The sequence below is a fragment of the Tachysurus vachellii genome, chromosome 22, assembly GCF_030014155.1.
Source record: "Tachysurus vachellii isolate PV-2020 chromosome 22, HZAU_Pvac_v1, whole genome shotgun sequence".
NCBI lineage: Eukaryota > Metazoa > Chordata > Actinopteri > Siluriformes > Bagridae > Tachysurus > Tachysurus vachellii.
This window is the reverse complement of record NC_083481.1, coordinates 3,327,501-3,346,257: the sequence shown is the minus strand read 5'-3', so window position 1 is coordinate 3,346,257 and position 18,757 is coordinate 3,327,501. Positions and strand designations below refer to the sequence as shown.

Here is an 18,757-nt window from a genome sequence, read left to right as displayed (position 1 = left end):
GTGACAGTGACAGTGATGTGTCATATGGTGACCCATACTCAGAATTTGTTCTCTGTGTTTAACCCATCTAAAGTGCACACACACAGCAGTGAACACACACACCGTGAACACACACCCGGAGCAGTGGGCAGCCGGGGAGCAGTTGGGGGGTCTTGCACCTCAAGTCTTGCACCTCAGTCGTGGCCGGCCCGAGACTCTAACCCACAACCTTGGGGTTAGGAGTCAGACTCTCTAACCATTAGGCCACAATTTCTCCACAACTGTTAGAACTAATTCACTGTGAATTGTATTACAGATACTTGACTAGACAAATAATAAACATGTTAAAAATCTGTGATAGAGAAATACATATCATTGATGTCAGCACTTTTTCAGCTAGTTTTCCACCATTGGGAAAGTCTTCATGACGGATGCTTTCTGGTTTCTGTGCAACATGACAAACTGTTTTTTTGTCATATTAATATTGAAAGGAAAAAATGTTTTTGTAGCTGCTATTACATAAGTGCTAACAGGAACTTGCTTCGTAGATGTTTCATAACATTAAATACGATACCCAAGAGGCTGTACTCCTAATAATAAACTTCAGGACTTTATTTTCCTGTAAAAGCACATTCCAGAGTCTTTCATTTCTATGACTTATTACGTTAAAACGACTTAATAATAATAGAATTATCTTGCAGGTTTCAGCAGACATGTCATTTCCTGATAAAGGAAGAAAGAGAAAAAGTCTACATGCTTCATCTATGGCTTCTTCTGGATGTTTGGCACTGACTGAATCCTTTTTGTTCATGAAGTGTTTTTTTGGCTTCAGTTTAGTGACACCATGTTGAAAACTATAAACTTTGCCATCTGCAGAGCCACAGTTTTGCTCCAGTGAGTATGCTCGCTGTCACGAGTTGTTAAATTCATGACAAATATTCAGAGTGTATAAATTAAAAGCTGTGAATCAGCAAAAAAAAAAGATTTTAGTGTCAAATACATAAATTAAGAAAGAAAGAAAGAAAGAAAGAAAGAAAGAAAGAAAGAAAGAAAGAAAGAAAGAAAGAAAGGAAGTAAAAATAAAGTTAACATACGTTTTATTTCCCAAAACATTATTTAAAGGACTGGCAGAAAACAGGCTTCATTTTATTTACTGTAAAGAACTCTCTTACAACATAGATAGATAGATAGATAGATAGATAGATAGATAGATAGATAGATAGATAGATAGATAGATAGATAGATAGATAGATAGATAGATAGATAGATAGATAGATAGATAGATAGATAGAACGTTTTTCATTCATTCATTCATTCATTCATCTTCTACCGCTTATCCGAACTACCTCGGGTCACGGGGAGCCTGTGCCTATCTCAGGCGTCATCGGGCATCAAGGCAGGATACACCCTGGACGGAGTGCCAACCCATCACAGGGCACACACACACTCATTCACTCACACACTAGGGACAATTTTCCAGAGATGCCAATCAACCTACCATGCATGTCTTTGGACCGGGGAGGAAATCGGAGTACCCGGAGGAAACCTCCGAGGCACGGGGAGAACATGCAAACTCCACACACACAAGGCGGAGGCGGGAAACAAACCCAGACCCTGGAGGTGTGAGGCGAACATGCTAACCACTAAGCCACTGTGCTCCCCATAGAACGTTTTTAATTTTATTTATTTTTATTTTTATTTATTTCATTTTTAAGTTTTATTTTAAATAACTATATATAAATATATATTTTTTATAATAATATAACATTTTGATTTTTAATATATGAATGTATTTTATTTACATAGAATCATTTACACTATATAGATAATTGTTAATCAAAAAATATGTAAAAATATGTAAATGTAAAAATATGTAATCATCCAGGATTCCTAGTGAAATGTAGATGCATTCAGATTGTTTCAGAACATTTAGAACATTTTAGATTTTCTCTCACTCCAAGCCGTTCTGGTGACGTTCTGGTTTCTCTTCTGTCACACTGTGTTTGTTTTTTTTTTTATTCAATGCTTGGAAAGTATTCTGGCATATTTTTATATTCATTTTCATGGCTTGTGATGTTCCTCTGAGTCAGAGTCATTGAATGTTCTTGAGGAACAAACAGACCAAGAATTTTTATTGAAGAACTCCTACGCTAGTGCAGCGTGTCAGAATAGAAAAAAAAATTAAATAGCACATACTCTCTTAATTTCTGAAATGGGAAAAAAAAATTAAACATTTCTCTCGCTACCTTATTTGTAAATCAAGTGACCTTCACATGGGGTCACAGCCCCTGACTTAGCCAATCATGGCTGCCATGCTCGTGTCTATGAAGAGACAAACGGTGTCAAAATGGAAGATCTGTCCCGTAATAAGGTGACTGTATCCAATTTGATGGACTATCAAAGTTCTATGGAAATAGCTAAAGTTTAAATTTACGCCATTTGGCAGACACCCTTATCCAGAGGGACGTACATTTGATCTCATTTTATACAGTTGAGCAATTGAGGGTTAAGGGTTGGACCTGGGATTTGAACCCACAACCTTCCAATCAGTAGTCCAACACCTTAACCACATAGGCTACCATGTGATATACAGTAGCTAGATTTGACTGCTAGTTGCTAACCCTTTGCAGCAAGGACGAACCCAGCCGAAATAGAAGTTGCTCCTTTGCCCTAATTAAATAAAATCTGTAACTTTCTGAGATTTTTAAGAATTTAGGAATCTGAATTTTTTTATTTAAAAACCATGACTTGTAATTTTCAAAGGTAAAAAACAAAAATGGTTCAAGACCCCACAGAAAAATATATTAAATATGACGTATATATAATACACATATTCAGAATTAAAATACTGATACATTTATCAGGTTTTACACTCCATAGCTTCCAAATCTTCATAACAACTCATGACCAAAATATTTTTTTTCTTTTCTGTCCAGTAGCTAATTCAGTGAGTGAGTGAATGAAGAAATGAACGAATCAATTAATCAATGAATGTCTTTTAAAAACAATACTAATATTAATTATATATTTGTATTAATTATTGACTTAATTTTTTATCATTACATATATATATAATATATAAATTATATTTTGAATTTGGGCATTAATTGGGAGACTGTGTATAAATGACAGATGAGAGCACGATTTGATAAAAATCTTACTTCCCGTGGCTTCAGAAAGCATTTCTGTGTCCTTTCATTCCTAAAATCAGTGAACAGAACGTCTATCATCTCTTCTGAACTGGCTGCACTCTCACAGAGTGTACACACTTAGAAATGACTCAGGTTATTATTCAGAGCTATGAAGCCCATGTTCCTTGTCTTGTTTATCATGTTATTGCAGATACACTCACCCCCACAGTTACCTCATGAGCTATTTTGATCACAACATTATGCACGACGGGTTTTTGGTTATTTCTCTGTAGACTGCCACATGCTCCGAATTCAGATTGCTCACTGATTTCTTCCTAACCAGGAGTCTGTGATGGATGATTTTAGTTGACACTTTATTATCATCCTGATTCTTCAAAAGATGCTAGCAGTGTCATGTTGTGATGACACAATCCTAAATCTTATCTTAATTTTGATCAGAAATATCCAAGCATTTATCAAAAACCTGTTAAATGATATCAGTTTACAAGATTGATTCCCAAAGAGGAAAGTTCCTGGTATGAGCTGGGGTTGTTGTCTATTTGTCTGTTTGTTGGCCCCAAATCAGGATGACTAGTGATTCAAAATTGCCCTGAGTGTGAATCAGTGTGTGTGAATGTGTGTGTATGGTGTCCTGAGATTGAGCCTGACATCCCATCCAGGGTGTATTCCTTCTGCCTCACACCCAGTGCTCCTGAAGTAGATCCTCAAGGACAAAGCAGTTACTGAAGGTGAAGGAACCACCGAATGAATCCAAGAAGTTAGTGGGATGATTTTAGCCATTTATTTAAGCATCACATTACATGCTGCGTTATTAACAATCTGAGACTTTGTGAGCAAAACTCAGCAGAAGAACAAAAAGAAAATAAAAGAAAGAACTCAATGTCATCTCTGTGTGATACAATTCCAGGCCCAGATTCTTTGGACTTTGCGTCTCCAAGGCAACACCAGAGTAGTCCTCTGAAATGATGAAGGTTTGTGTTGGCATGGTAACAGCAAACCAGGCTTGTTACACACCAGCTCTACTTTTGGCACCGGGTAAAATTCAAGAGTCTGTCACAATAACTCTGATATGAACGTGCCTCCATCACAAAGCAAATTAGCGCTAGCTCTTGAATGTTATTAGCCTAACCTGGCTTCTGTGTGTGCTTACAAAGCCTTAGGCGAGGGTGATTTTGTGTGCAGGAAGTGAGAATTTCACACCGAGTGTGTGGGCGGGTGTTTGCTGCGATGCTGACTTTGGCGCCCCGCATCAAAACATCTTTTTTCTTCTTTTTATTTTTCCCCTACAAAGTTTTCTGCTACAGTCTTGACAAAATGCTCCCTAACCCTTACATGTTAGCAAACAATGACACGCTGTAAATAAAGTCATAAAATAACAAATAGTGAATAAAGTCCAACTAAATAATTCTAACAAGATTATAAATAATTCTAACCAGAAATGTGTAATTTACTATACAAGTATTTTATGAAGTATCTTTTTTTTGCCATGCGATTCTTTAATTGATTCATCAAATTCTTTGTATGATTCATTATCAAATTTTTTGGAATTTATTTATTTTCACTTGTTCACATAATCCTTAAACACATACATATTTAAACACTTAACACATGCTTTAGGTTTTTTTTTTTACTATATGATTTTTTTAATAACATAATTCATTTATTTTGACAGGTGATTCATTAGACATGATTCATTTTTCACATGCGATTCTTTACAAATTATTCCTTTCATTTTTTTCATCTTCACAACTGATGTTTTTTTTCTCCTTGATTTTGGGACATGTTTCATTTATCACATTCACATAATAAATGATAAATGTTCACTCCAGATAAGGGGGGGGACTTAATCTGGGTGTTCACCAGGATGTTATATGGATGTGATGATCAGGCTTCTACAAACTTTTGGCAATACATGCAGTGTATCATTCTTTATCATCTATAATAGCATTATCTCTATGTTTAACGAAATAGCTATGATCTGTCATAGTTAATGCCAATTAATGGTTTGGTTTGTCTGTTGGTATAATTATTGTTGTTGATGATGATGGTGATGATGATGATGATGATGATGATTCTGTTGTAGCAGAATACATGCTACAACACTGCCATCTTGTGATATGTTGCAACACTGTCAGTAATAATCCTTTGGCCTTTCACTTGTTTGTCTTATTTGTTTACTTATTATTTAATATATTTTGTTTTAATACAGTATTATTTGATATATGTTTTACATATTTATTAAATGTATCTCAGAATTGCACAAAATCTTTGAGGCCTTGTGGAATAAAACGTATTCACATATTTTCTTAAATATGGTGCTGTTTATTATTATTATTATTATTATTATTATTATTATTATTATTATTATTATTATTATTATTATTGGTAGTAGTAGTATTCGTAGTAGTAGTGGTAGTTGTATTATTATTATTAGTAGTAGTAGTAGTAGTAGTAGTAGTACAGTAGTAGTAGTAGTAGTAGTAGTAGTAGTTGTCTGATAAGACTGAAATACTACTTATCGGTCCAAAAACCAGTACACATAAGCTCTCACAATTCAACTTCCATTCAGAGGGATGTTCTGTTACAGTACTAGTAGCACGACAGTGAAAAACCTGGGTGTCATATTAGACAGCAACTTGTTAGCACGACAGTAAAAGACCTGGGTGTCATATTAGACAGCAACTTTCTCTAAGCTGAGAAACATCCTATCTGTATCTGATGCTGAGAAGCTAGTTCATGCATTCATGACCTCTAGACTGGACTATTTTAATGCATTACTAGGTGTTTGCCCTGCATCTCTAATAAATCGTCTACAGTTAGTCCAAAATGCAGCTGCCAGAATTCTAACCAGGACAAGAAAATATGATCATATAACCCCAATTTTATCATCTCTACACTGGCTACCTGTTAAGTTTAGAATTGATTGCAAACTGCTGCTACTTACATACAAGACTCTAAAGGGTTTAGCTCCCATGTATCTAACTATTCTTCTAACACATTACAATCCTACATGCTTTCTGAGATCACAAAACTCAGGACTTCTGGTAGTTCCCAGAATATCTGAGTCTACTAAAGGTGGTAGAGCGTTTTCTTATTTAGCTCCCAAACTTTGGAAAAGTCTTCCTGATAGTGTTCGGGGCTCAGACTCACTTTCCCAGTTTAAATGTAGATTAAAAACTCATCTCTTTAGTCAGGCGTACACATAACACATAATACATCCCATAATATCGTGCTCTATTACATCAGATCAAATGCACATTATCATCTAGTACATGCTAATACTATGAACAGCAGCCCTCTCCACTGCTTCTCTCTTTCTACCCATTCCGAGGCATTCAGAAATTGTACCAGCTCCAAATGTCTTCCGGTCCATGAAGATTTTGGACCTTCACTGAGATGAGGCCGCCTCTGTGAGGATCCTGAGGCATCTAGAGGTTTACCAGCTCCAGTTAGATTCTGCTATACTAAAGAAGACCAACTCCATGTGGTCTTTTCAACATCATTACAACATTTGTCAGACTGTATATTTATAATCACACCCTCTAGTGTCTCCCATATGAGGATGAGGTTCCCCTTTGAGTCTGGTTTCTCTCAAGGTTTCTTCCTTCCATTCAAGGGAGTTTTTCCTTGCCACTGCTGCCTGAGTCACCTCAGACTTGTTCATTGGGGATAAATACATACACATTTAAATATATCTAATATTGATCTTGAATTTTGTATTATATTAATCTTTATATTATTTTTATAATACATTTTTGTTCTATGTTTTTGTTGAGTAAAGCTGCTTTGAGACAATGTCAGTTGTAAAAAAAAACGCTATACAAATAAACTTGAATTGAATTGAAGTAGTATTATTATTAGTAGTAGTAGTAGAAGTAGTAGTAGTTGTAGCAGTAGTAGTAGTATTAGTATTATTAATAGTAGTAGTATTAGTAGTTGTAGTAGTAGTAGTAGTAGTAGAATTAGTAGTAGTTGTTGTAGTAGAAATAGTAGTATTAGTAGTAGTGGTAGTTGTATTATTATTATTATTATTATTATTATTATTATTATTATTATTATTATTATTATCAGCAGCAGTAGTAGTAGTAGAAGTAGAAGTAGTAGTACTAGTAGTCAGGGGCACCACTAACAATTTTGGGCCCTATGAAAGAAAATGAGACTGGGCCCCCTACCACACCCATTTTGCACCAAGCATACAAGCCAGCCTAGCTATCCAAATTTTTTACAGTTTAATAATACTGACCTATAACTTTTGCTATTGCTTTTGACCACTAGTTATCAGTATTTAGTAAGAGATCTACCATGGCTGTATAGCTAGCAGATGATTTATTGTGCAAATGTAAATTTAATAAAAAATACAGTAATCAAATATTCAGTAGCAGCAGCAGTAGTAGTAGTAGTAGTAGTATTGGTAGTAGTAGTAGTGGTAGTACTAGTAGTATTATTAGTAGTTGTAGTTGTAGTAGTGTTAATATTATTATTAGTAGTAGTAGTAGTTGTAGTATTATTATTATCAGTAGTAGTGTTAGTTTTATTATTATTAGTTGTAGTAATAGTAATAGTAGTTGTAGTAGTAATAGTAGTAGTAGTATTAGTAGTTGTAGTAGTAGTATTAGTAGTAGTAGTGTTAGTATTATTATTATCATTAGTAGTAGTAATAGTAGTAGTAGCATTAGTAGTATTAGTAGTTGTAGTAGTAGTATTAGTAGTGTTAGTATTATTATTATCATTAGTAGTAGTAGTAGTAGTAGTAATAGTTGTAGTAGTAGTATTAGTAGTAGTGTTAGTATTATTATTATTAGTAGTAGTATTAGTAGTTGTACTAGTAGTATTAGTGTTAGTTGTGGTTCTCAAGCAAAAGACAGCAAATAAATTAGATTATTTATTTCCCCAGTAGACATTCCTCATTTTAAAAGGTGTTTGTGTTTAAAACCCCACACTAACCGTCCTAAATATTACAATATTACGGTAACTAAAGAGATTCAAAGATATGGCGCACTAACATACTATTCTTCTGCACTACTTAGTACATTTAGTGTGCGATTTCAAACGACGCACAACCAACGTATTAACGTAGAGCTATTTGATTGGTCGAGCCTCCTTCTTTTTGGGCGCGAGCGTTTTTTGATCTAAGCCCTGCCCAGGCGTCTCTTACGTCTGTACGTGCACGTAGAAAGGGGGAGGGGCTTATAAACAGAGAGAATCCCCGAACAAAGAAGAAGCGAATTTACTTCAACCGATAAATCGAGTGCATTTAAGGTACGGAATAAAACTCACGTCTTTTTTTTTTTTTTTTAAATAAAAAGAAAGAAATAAAACCGCTCGCGTGCTCGAGCTGGTGTGCGCGTGACAAGCATGCACGCGCGTTTTGGGCTTGTTTTTAGCACTCGGTTGCTATTTTAACTCCATATATTTAGCATCAGTGCAAATTCAAGCGCCATTACTGTGTAGGGTAAAATGGACAAAATGGCCATTTTGTGGTTTGTGGCCAAGCTGCTATGGTGCACACGTTTTGCACGCAGCTGCACGTTTTTGTTGCACTCGGAAATGATCCAGTGTCTTGTTGTTGTTTTATGTTTCCAGCCCTGATCATGAGCTCGGATCGAATCCTGACCTCTTGTGTGCTGTTTGTCTTCACTTCGCTCTGCTCCTTTCTCAGCTCGTGCACCATCACGTCTCATTGTTTACTGTTCACACAGCAGGAGACGTGAAACCCAAAACCCCCCAAAGCCTTATTCATAATTATAAAAGAAATTACATATTAGTCTTGTTTTTTTTTGGTTTTTTTTTTTACATTTTTCATTCATTGGACCATGGAGCAGCTGATTTTTTTTTGCATATGCAAATGAGCCGAATATTTAATACCTTGTGACTACGTTATAAATGAATAATCTGATCTTTATGTATATTTATTTTCCATGCAGATTGTCATCATGCCCATTCGCCGTTCAGCTGCGGCTCCTCCCAAAGAGGACACGCCTCCTGCACCAGCACCTGAGCCAGGTATGAACCTCACCTTTGCTAGGTCTCGAACCGTACCGTACGTTCGCCGTCTGCGTACGTACAAGATGCAAAATTCACAGCGTTGTTTTCAGAGTCGATCCCGATCTCCCTGGGGCCCTAAGCAAAATTCTGCTAAGGGGCCGTCCTACCTGACCCGTGAGCCATGTAAACCATTTGCCACACATTCACACTTGCTGCACTGGCAGCACTGCACAGCTAATGTAGATGGTCAGATAGAGACTAGAAACAGAATCACATCAACTTAACTTTACTGTTATTTGCTCTTGCTGACATCAAACTTGAAGAGAACAAGTTTACCTGATTGCTGTTCTCGCATTTCACTCTCATTTTGTTTCTTTTTTCTCTTTTCATGGGCAGATGGATAGCTCCGCTTCATATTGTCATCTACACAGTAAACATTAACACGCGCTGTAAAACGAAGCAGGGGGAGGCGGGGCCTTGCGTAATTTGCGGGGCCCTACGCAACATGCGTAGTGAGCGTATAGGGCCGATCGGCTCTGGTTGTATTAGAGTACAAGTTTTCTCTGCTTTTGCACGCGCACGTACGAATTGAAAAGAATCGGCCGGTTCGAACGATTCCTCGGACGGATTCTACTTGCATGCGCTGTAACGTTTCGTCGGTTAGGCGTTCGTTTCCTACTAATGGGTAAAATAAATGATAATCTTTCTAATCTTTCTGTGCACAATTACAAATAAAGTGAATACACAGTTAGCTACGAATCATTTACTCGAGATGGGAGACGGTTATATTGGTAGAAGGATGCTGAATGATGGAGCTTCCAGGTAAGAGGTCAAGAAGAAGGTTTTTGTGTTGAAAGAGGACATGAAGGTAACTGGTGCAAGAGTCGAGGATACCAAGGGTAGAGTTAGGTAGAAAGAGTTGATTTGTTGTGGCGGCACCTAAGGGGGAAAAGTAAAACTATAATGTTTTGATTTATGACATCAGACTCTGTTTGCATCCTTTGTAGATGTTCCTCGCATGTCGTTAGTCGCAGTACCATGTTACACATGTGCGCAGAACTGAAAGGTCACCTGTCGCTCCGATGGAACACACAGTCAGACTGATGAAATCGTGCGTCTTCCAATTCCTGAGCTTTAATAATAGAATCTAACCATACACCCTTTTCCAGAGGCTAAAACCAACTCTGGCGAGTCCACGTCTGCTGAGGAGGAGCAGAAAGGAGCAGCTACTGCAGCCAACGAGGGAGAGGAGAACGGAGACACCGGGGAGAAGTCCGGCGAAAACGCTCCGGAGGACGGGAAAACGGGAGAGGCCGGAGAAGCTGCAGAGGGGGAGAAGAGCGGAGGCACAGAGGAGCAAGGGAAGAAGAAGAAAAAGAAGGAAGCTGCAAAGAAAGCAGAGTGAGTCACGAAGCCCGAACATCAGCTTCATATCACAGGACTGTCTGATTAAAAATGTTAAAAATAAAACTTTGAAATGATGAGCGCAGAATGATATTAACCAGTAATTGGAGTAGTTATATTGTTTATACCTTGTACACTGGTGTAGTCTGATGCTAACATCATGTGACTTTCTGATTTCATTCTGATCACAGAGAGAAAGAAGGAGGAGAAGAGAAGAGTAAAAAGGTGAAGAGGAAAATCCCTGCTTGGGCCACCATGTCTGCCAGCAAACTCGCATGTGCACCAAAAAGCGTCTCTGTGTCGCAGCCCAAAGTGGAAGAAATTCTCCTTGATGCTATTCAGGTCTTTTTTTTTCTTTTTTTTTACCAACAATAACAAGCACAGATCACACAGTATAACCCAAAGTTAGTGTATGAAGTGTGAGGGGAAAATACTACCTGTAAGGAGGTCCTCTGTTATCAGTCCCTTCAGGATTTCACAGAGCTTCACACCTGGAATTTAGAATTGATTTATTTCTTTCTTTCATTCATTCATTCATTCATTTTCTACCACTTATCCGAACTACCTCGGGTCACGGGGAGCCTGTGCCTATCTCAGGCGTCATCGGGCATCAAGGCAGGATACACCCTGGACGGAGTGCCAACCCATCACAGGGCACACACACACACACACACACTCTCATTCACTCACGCAATCACACACTAGGGACAATTTTCCAGAGATGCCAATCAACCTACCATGCATGTCTTTGGACCGGGGGAGGAAACCGGAGGAAACCCCCGAGGCACGGGGAGAACATGCAAACTCCACACACACAAGGTGGAGGCGGGAATCGAACCCCGACCCTGGAGGTGTGCCACCGTGCCCCCTTGATTTATTTCAATATTTATTTATTAATTTTTATTGTGAATGTTGGAGGATGTACCCTGGACAATTTAGCTTTTTTCTGTGTTTTTATTTTTGGTGAAATCACAAGCACAGGATTCTTCTTTTAATGTTCATGTTTCTCACACACACATGAATGGAAGAGGATTTTAGCTGAATGCGTGTTGTAACAATGTCACACGACACATCTCGTCCCATATTTCCCAAAAGTGCAAGAGTCGAGTTTTGAGTTTACGTTGCTTTTCGTGAACTCGCAGAGGGACTGTTTTAGTGTGGTTTCTAGCTCCTCGCATACACGTGGAAAACAGTGTTTCGAGACTTTATTTAAGTTTTAACGCTTGTATTTGTTTTTTCAGAACTGTAAAGAGCGATCCGGCGCGTCGATTTTCACCATAATGAAATACGTCATGAAGAAATATTCCTCTATGGAAATGGACAAAAGGACGAAAAGCCAGTACAAGAGGGCAATGAAGAAGCTGGTGGAGAAAGGAGTGGTCAAGCAGGTGAGCCGAGGAAAGGGATGATATAAAAGTCATGGCAGGGTTGTGTACAGATGAATTACATGGCTTTTTTTTTTTTTTTTTAACCTTTTTCCAGATTGAGAAGCTTTAAAATAAAATGCACTATGTCTAAAATACATTATGATGGTTTTGGGGCCTTAATGGATGAAACGATTTCTTTTAAGATCAGTAAAGGGGTGATGTAGAGTGGTAAATTATAACCTAGGGTAGAGAAAATGCTAAATGTTGTCTCTTGCTTGTCTCATTTGTCCTTGCAGCTGAAAGGAAAAGGCTTCTCGGGAAGTTTCACCATCGGGAAGCTCCCTAGCGAGTCCAACTCGAAGAAGGTACGGGTTTAAAGCTTTCTACTCTGTGATTTAAACACCTCTGTCTGTGCATTTTGTCATGATTTGTTTTGAGAAGTCATCAAAAGCTACTCATGGAGAAGGAGTTCACTGTGTGCACAGGGGTTTCACACCCTAGAAACTAAACAAAGTGTTGTTTTTTGTAGCGTTTCCCTTTTTCTCCTCGTTGTAATTCTGATCCGTTTCGCTCCCGACCGTTCGATAGAAGCCCTCGATCTCGAGCTTCGCAGGAACGAAGGGCGGCACGCTGGGCGAAGCTCTGCCGCTGATCATGACTCGCCTCTGTGAGCCCAAGGAGGCTTCGTACATCCTCATCAAGAAATACCTGGAGCAGCACTTCCCCCAGCTCAACGTAGAGAGCAGGTAAACTTTCACAGCGGAACATATTGACCCAGAAGACCACCTTTTGATCTGTGCTACTGTGCTTATCGTGCATGCACGAAGCCTGATGTGCCAGATGTTTGTTTGGATGTCTCTCAGGCCTGATGTGCTGAAGAACTGCCTGCAGAGGTCCGTGGAAAAGGGATTCCTGGAGCAGATCACTGGGAAAGGTGCCTCGGGGACCTTCCAGGTTTGTACACTTCCATGTAAAGGATCCTAAAGGAGCCGTGTGTGTGTGTGATTGTGAGTGTGAAATAATTCAGATAAGTAAGCATGGTGTTAGTGTTTTTAAAAAAAAAAAAAAAAAAAAAAACAGGTTCAGATATAAATGCATTTGATACAGGAATTTATTAAACTTATTTAAGAAAGGAATACTTTCCTGAATAACTCACTTAATTATTACGATTCAAAAAGAAAACTGCCACAATATGAAATATATTTAGTGAAAACCTGTGAACAAAAATCAACAGGGAGCATTTTATGCCATATAAATTTCAACAGGAAGCATTTTATGCCATATATAGCCAGATAAAATTACACACAAGAATTAGGACACAAAATCCCAGAGAGATGTTTACTTTAGTAAAGTATGATTCCTTTTCTGTTTGTTTTGCTAGCTGAAGAAATCTGGGAATAAGGTTCTCCTGGGCGGCGGACTTTTGGAAGACGCGGTCGTCGCCGCAATCACTGCCATGAACGAGCCCAAGTGCTGCAGCATAAGCGTGTTGCGCAAGTTCCTTCTAGAGAACCACCAAGACAAGACGGCTTATTTCATCGGTAATAAACCTCAGATCTCATGTTGCTTAAGCTATATTGGATTTCTGGTAGTGTAACATTCGAGTTTTATTTTACGGCCTTGCTGTAGTGGCAAACTTGAAGAGAACGCTGCAGAGGTGTAAGATGATGGGCTGGATGGAGCAGATCACCGGTCACGGGCTCAGCGGGTCTTACCAGCTCAGCTACCCGTTCTACCCGAGGTACATTTCACTTTAATATACTTTATTTTTGCACGAATGTTAAATTCATGCACTAGAACAGTAGTATTTAGAGCGACAAGTGAATTTTAGCTGATGTTAACAAGTGTCTGTTCATGTAGGAACTGTACAAGATGTCACCTCATGGAGCTCTGGCTCTATGAGGTGGAAAAATATAAAACAAGGTATAGATTAAAAATGATCTCACGTGTGGATAACGAACACATCCTCGTGCTAGTTCACATGGACAGGGATTAAGAGTACCAGAACCTCCAGAATGTTTTGTGAAAGTTACATTTTTAATTAAAAAATATAAAAAGATAAAGAATGTGAGCCAACACAAACCCAGTATTTAAAACCAATAAAGTCATTTATAACAAAGAAAGGGTGCTGTAAAAAACAGGACCAGCCGGTCTGTCTGCGCACAGCCATAAGATGCAAATAAACACCTCAGTTGAGCGAGGATTTGAAGCTTGCTTGTTAATTACTATTTATCATAATTTATAATATTGGCATAGAGGAGAGTAAAAATATTGTCCACGTCTGGTATTTAGAGTTTACCCTGAGTGTTCGTTTCTTACTCGTGGCTGTATGTGCACTTGACCATTTATGGAGTTTTGTGGGCGTGGCTAAATGCAAATGAGCCGTGTCAGGCTAAATCAGACTTTATGAAACTTTTTGTGGAAGGGTTTAAAGTGTTAGGGCTATGAAACAGTCAGTGGAAAAAGTTTTATAAGCAAGTTTTCTGACATGTCTTAAGAACAAGACATTTTTTTCGAGTTACAAAACCTCAACGTTATCTATAAATGTATTAAATTATATTAAGAACAACTTGCTACAGTGTAATAGTAATTGGGGTCAGATTGCTGTGGTATTGAGATTTGTTTTCAAGGTCTTTTGTGGTTGTAACTTTAACTTTGCACCCGGCCACATCGCACCTAAATGTTGATCGTTTTTCTGTAACAACACAATGTGGAGTGTTTTATTCCTTACATATGTTTATTCTCTCCACAGTCCAGATATGCTGTTTCCAGAAATGATGGAAAAAATCAAACAGAAGGAAAAAGAGAAGCTCCAACTGCAAAAGAGGAGGAGAGATGAGGAGTCAGATGATGATGATGATGATGATGATGATGAGGAGGAGGAAGAGGAGTCTGAAGAGGAAGAGTCTGAGGAAGAGGAGCCCCCTCCTCGTAAGAGGTAGGAAAATCTGCCAAATTTCACATTTTATAAGCAGGTCCGTTCATGTGTAAACTTTTGTCATGAGCCCTTTATAGCTGCTGCTTATTTGTGGCAAAAACAAGAGAGCATATGATGGCTTCTAAAAACGTTTTGAAAATAAATCCTTGTATTCCACAGGACCCAGAAGAGGCCAGCGCCCAGAAAGCGTCAGCCTCCACCCAGAAAAAAGCCCAAGACCCCTAGCAGAAAGCCTGCACCCGCTAAAAGACCAGCAGCCTCAGCTAAGAAAACCTCAGTCGCCGATAACAAATCGGCTACCAAGAAGATACCTCCACCCGCTAAAGCCACTCCAGTCAAGAAAGCTGCCCCAGCCCGAAAGCCCAAAACTCCCATAGCCAAGAAGATGACGAGTCGAGTGTCCAAGCGACCGACGCCCAAGAAGACACCAGCCAAGAAGCAGGAAACTTCATCTGCAGCGGAGTCAAAATCTGTTGCCCGAAAGTCTCTCAGGGCCAGGAAATGATTTAATGATCCCACAGTCTACTGTAGCTCTTGTCACTGCAGTGCTTTGCTAATTATTTCTTTTTTTTAAAAAAGAATCGTTTTAGTAGCTTCACGTTTCTCAAAGCCTCTTGTTAGAATTTTTTTTTCCCTGCAATCTGTGTACCGTAGTGCTACATAGACATGTTTCAGTTTTGTTTCACTTTATTATTTTATTATTGTTTTTTTAAATGACAGAGTTCAGAGTATGTTCACACTGTTGTGAGATCTGATGTACGTGTCACCATGTTCTTGACTGTGCACATAAAGATGGTTTTCGACTCGTCTGTCTTGGCGTAGGGAGATTAATTTCGTCTACATCCTAAACTTTACATTCGTGATTCCTCTTTCAACAGTGTTTGAGAATTCTCTACTGAAGTATTCACGCTCTTCGCCCTTTTAAAGAAGGCTCTTTTTGTCGTTTTTGTGAATTTACAGTAATGTAGGGAAATAGCAAACCTGGTTGGTCCTTTTGTTTAACTTAAAGAGATGAACTTACACATGACCGGTGCCTAGTTTTCAGTTTGACACACAATTGGGGCCATTTAAAGAATTTTTTTAAAAAAGTGTAATATAAAGTGAATATTTATATAATTTTTTTTCTTTGTCTATTAAGGAAAAAATTCCAATCTACCATGAGTTAAAATAGTTCAGACACTATATAATACACCCAGTTAATTAACCCAGTGATATTCAGATGTAGAGTACTTGATTTAGATTGAACATTAATTATGGCCTGCATGCATGTAACTGATTATGCTTTTATGTAGTCCTTAATAAAGTGACTATATTTGTACTCCAAATGACTTAAGTGTGCATCTCAAGCAAACCGAACAAACCCCGTATACATGATCGACAGCCTTGGTTTGGTTCATTCCCATGTGGAGTGTGAATAATGTAATCAAACTGACTTACAAACTTGACCAGATTATATTCAACTTCAGTTTTCCTACAAATTATGAGATGTCCAAATCATTAAAAAAAAAAAAAAAAAGATTTTTTTTTTTATTAATTGTTAAGGATTAATAGCTCTGTACTATTCATAAGATATATGCTAAGCTAGCTGGAGTGGAGTATATTTTCTAAAATGTATTTTTCTGACAACCTGAATGTGGTGGTATTATAACACAACGATTTAATTTTTATCATGTATTTAACTGCTTGAAAGTGTTAACACTCATCTCAGACAACATTGTGATGTCTTTGCATGTTAGCTCTGAATTACACAGCAAACAATTAGCAAACAACAAAACTAGCATGACATAACAATACTGCTAATGCTAACCTAACAACATTAAGGACTTTCATTGGCTAACATTTTAACTTTTTATTAGTAACACCTGACTTATAATTTATTTTTTTTTTTTTTATCTTTCAGGCCATTTAAGGGTTAAATATCATTATAACTGTGTTAGCAATAAGGGGGAAAAAGTACTTTCAAAACCATAGGTATGACATCTGTGTCATTTATGGTCGTGAACCAATGTTTACAACAATTCTGGTAGCATTTGAAGGTATCATAAGAACGAGGAAGGGAAACGGAGTGGGCGTGGCTTGGAGGGAAATGAACGCAGTGGGCGGGGCCAAAGAGATAAGGTGAGTCATACAGGTGGGGCTCTTTGGTGGGGAATTCAGCTGGGAGCTTTGGGCTGTGGTTCAGGATTAAATGTAAGTTGTTTTTTTTTTGGTTTTGTTTGCATAACAATACGGAATAATTATAGCACTGTATCGGTGTATATTTATAAGTGGGATAGAGAGTCAGGGCAACATGTTAGGTAATACACCAGGTGGTGTTTCAGGTGTTCATGATGTTTAAGGTGTGTGTCCTGGTGTTTAGTGAATCTTAGACAGATATAAGGGTTTATGAACTGATTTATAGGGGTTTTTTTTTAAAGAGGGTTTCCTTGTGTTGGTTTTTGTACGAAGGCAACAAGATGGTGAATTGAGGTACATTGAGCAATTGAGTTGCCATGTCCTCTAAATCTCGACGTTTAAATCAGGGTAAACCACGTGCACATCTTTAATATTGAAACTTGTTGAACTTCTTGTTTACTTGGAGAAAGTGAGCATGTGTGTGTGTGTGTGTCTGTCTGTGTGTGTGTCTGTCTGTGTGTGTGTCTGTCTGTGTGTGTGTCTGTCTGTGTGTGTGTCTGTCTGTGTGTGTGTCTGTCTGTGTGTGTGTCTGTCTGTGTGTGTGTCTGTCTGTGTGTGTCTGTGTGTGTGTGTGTGTGTCTGTGTGTCTGTGTCTGTCTGTCTGTGTGTGTGTGTCTGTCTGTCTGTGTGTGTGTGTGTGTGTCTGTCTGTCTGTGTGTGTGTGTCTGTCTGTGTGTGTGTGTCTGTCTGTGTGTCTGTCTGTGTGTGTGTCTGTGTGTGTGTCTGTGTGTGTGTGTGTGTCTGTGTCTGTGTGTGTGTGTGTGTCTGTGTCTGTGTGTGTGTGTGTCTGTGTCTGTGTGTGTGTCTGTGTGTGTGTCTGTCTGTGTCTGTCTGTCTGTGTGTCTCTGTCTGTGTGTGTCTCTGTCTGTGTGTGTGTCTCTCTGTCTGTCTGTGTGTGTGTCTCTGTCTGTCTGTGTGTGTCTCTCTGTCTGTGTGTGTCTCTCTGTCTGTGTGTGTCTCTCTGTCTGTGTGTGTCTCTCTGTCTGTGTGTGTCTCTCTGTCTGTGTGTGTGTCTCTGTCTGTGTGTGTGTCTCTGTCTGTGTGTGTGTCTCTGTCTCTGCCTGTGTGTCTGCCTGTGTGTCTGCCTGTCTGTGTGCCTGTGTCTGCCTGTCTGTTTGTGTCTGTCTGTCTGTTTGTGTCTGTCTGTCTCTGTTTGTGTCTGTCTGTCTCTGTTTGTGTCTGTCTGTCTCTGTTTGTGTCTGTCTGTCTCTGTTTGTGTCTGTCTGTCTCTGTTTGAGACACAAACAGAGACAGACAGACACTGTCTGTCTGTCTGTGTGTGTCTGTCTGTCTGTGTGTGTCTGTGTGTGCGTGTCTGTCTGTGTGTGTCTGTCTGTCTGTGTGTGTCTGTCTGTCTGTCTGTGTGTGTCTGTCTGTCTGTGTGTGTCTGTCTGTCTGTGTGTGTCTGTCTGTCTGTGTGTGTCTGTCTGTCTGTGTCTCTGTCTCTGTCTGTCTGTGTGTGTCTCTGTCTCTGTCTGTCTGTGTGTGTCTGTCTCTGTCTGTGTGTGTGTGTCTGTCTGTGTGTGTGTGTCTCTGTCTGTGTGTGTGTGTGTCTCTGTCTGTGTGTGTGTGTGTGTCTCTGTCTGTGTGTGTGTGTGTCTCTGTCTGTGTGTGTGTGTGTCTCTGTCTGTGTGTGTGTGTGTGTCTCTGTCTGTGTGTGTGTGTGTGTCTCTGTCTGTGTGTGTGTCTCTGTCTGTGTGTGTGTGTCTCTGTCTGTGTGTGTGTGTCTCTGTCTGTGTGTGTGTGTCTCTGTCTGT

General features: G+C 38.9%; 2 protein-coding genes across 2 annotated transcripts in view; both read left to right on the top strand.

Annotated features, from left to right (window-relative positions):
* Positions 1–8,256: 8,256 nt before the first annotated feature.
* hp1bp3 (heterochromatin protein 1, binding protein 3) lies at positions 8,257–16,150 on the top strand. The gene is made up of 12 exons (XM_060858192.1): positions 8,257–8,390; positions 9,056–9,134; positions 10,286–10,517; positions 10,712–10,862; positions 11,762–11,908; positions 12,184–12,252; positions 12,476–12,633; positions 12,751–12,841; positions 13,269–13,428; positions 13,517–13,628; positions 14,640–14,825; positions 14,985–16,150. Exons 2-12 carry the CDS (start codon positions 9,065–9,067, stop codon positions 15,328–15,330), a joined length of 1,722 nt encoding a protein of 573 aa, XP_060714175.1. The 5' UTR covers positions 8,257–8,390; positions 9,056–9,064; the 3' UTR covers positions 15,331–16,150.
* Positions 16,151–16,945: 795 nt separating this feature from the next.
* sh2d5 (SH2 domain containing 5) overlaps positions 16,946–18,757 on the top strand; it is an 8,314-nt gene continuing 6,502 nt past the window's right edge. The window contains exon 1 of the mRNA XM_060858627.1: positions 16,946–17,015. The gene's annotated coding sequence lies outside the window, so the exon portion shown is untranslated. The remainder of the gene's footprint in view (positions 17,016–18,757) is intronic.

What these genes read in the sequence shown, in the direction of transcription:
- hp1bp3 (XM_060858192.1), top strand. Translation starts at nt 9,065, where the DNA reads ATGCCCATTCGCCGTTCAGCTGCGGCTCCTCCCAAAGAGGACACGCCT. An exon ending in TGCACCAGCACCTGAGCCAG is followed by an intron (nt 9,135 to 10,285) that starts GTATGAACCTCA and finishes ACCCTTTTCCAG; the next exon opens with AGGCTAAAACCAACTCTGGC. An exon ending in TTCTCCTTGATGCTATTCAG is followed by an intron (nt 10,863 to 11,761) that starts GTCTTTTTTTTT and finishes TTGTTTTTTCAG; the next exon opens with AACTGTAAAGAGCGATCCGG.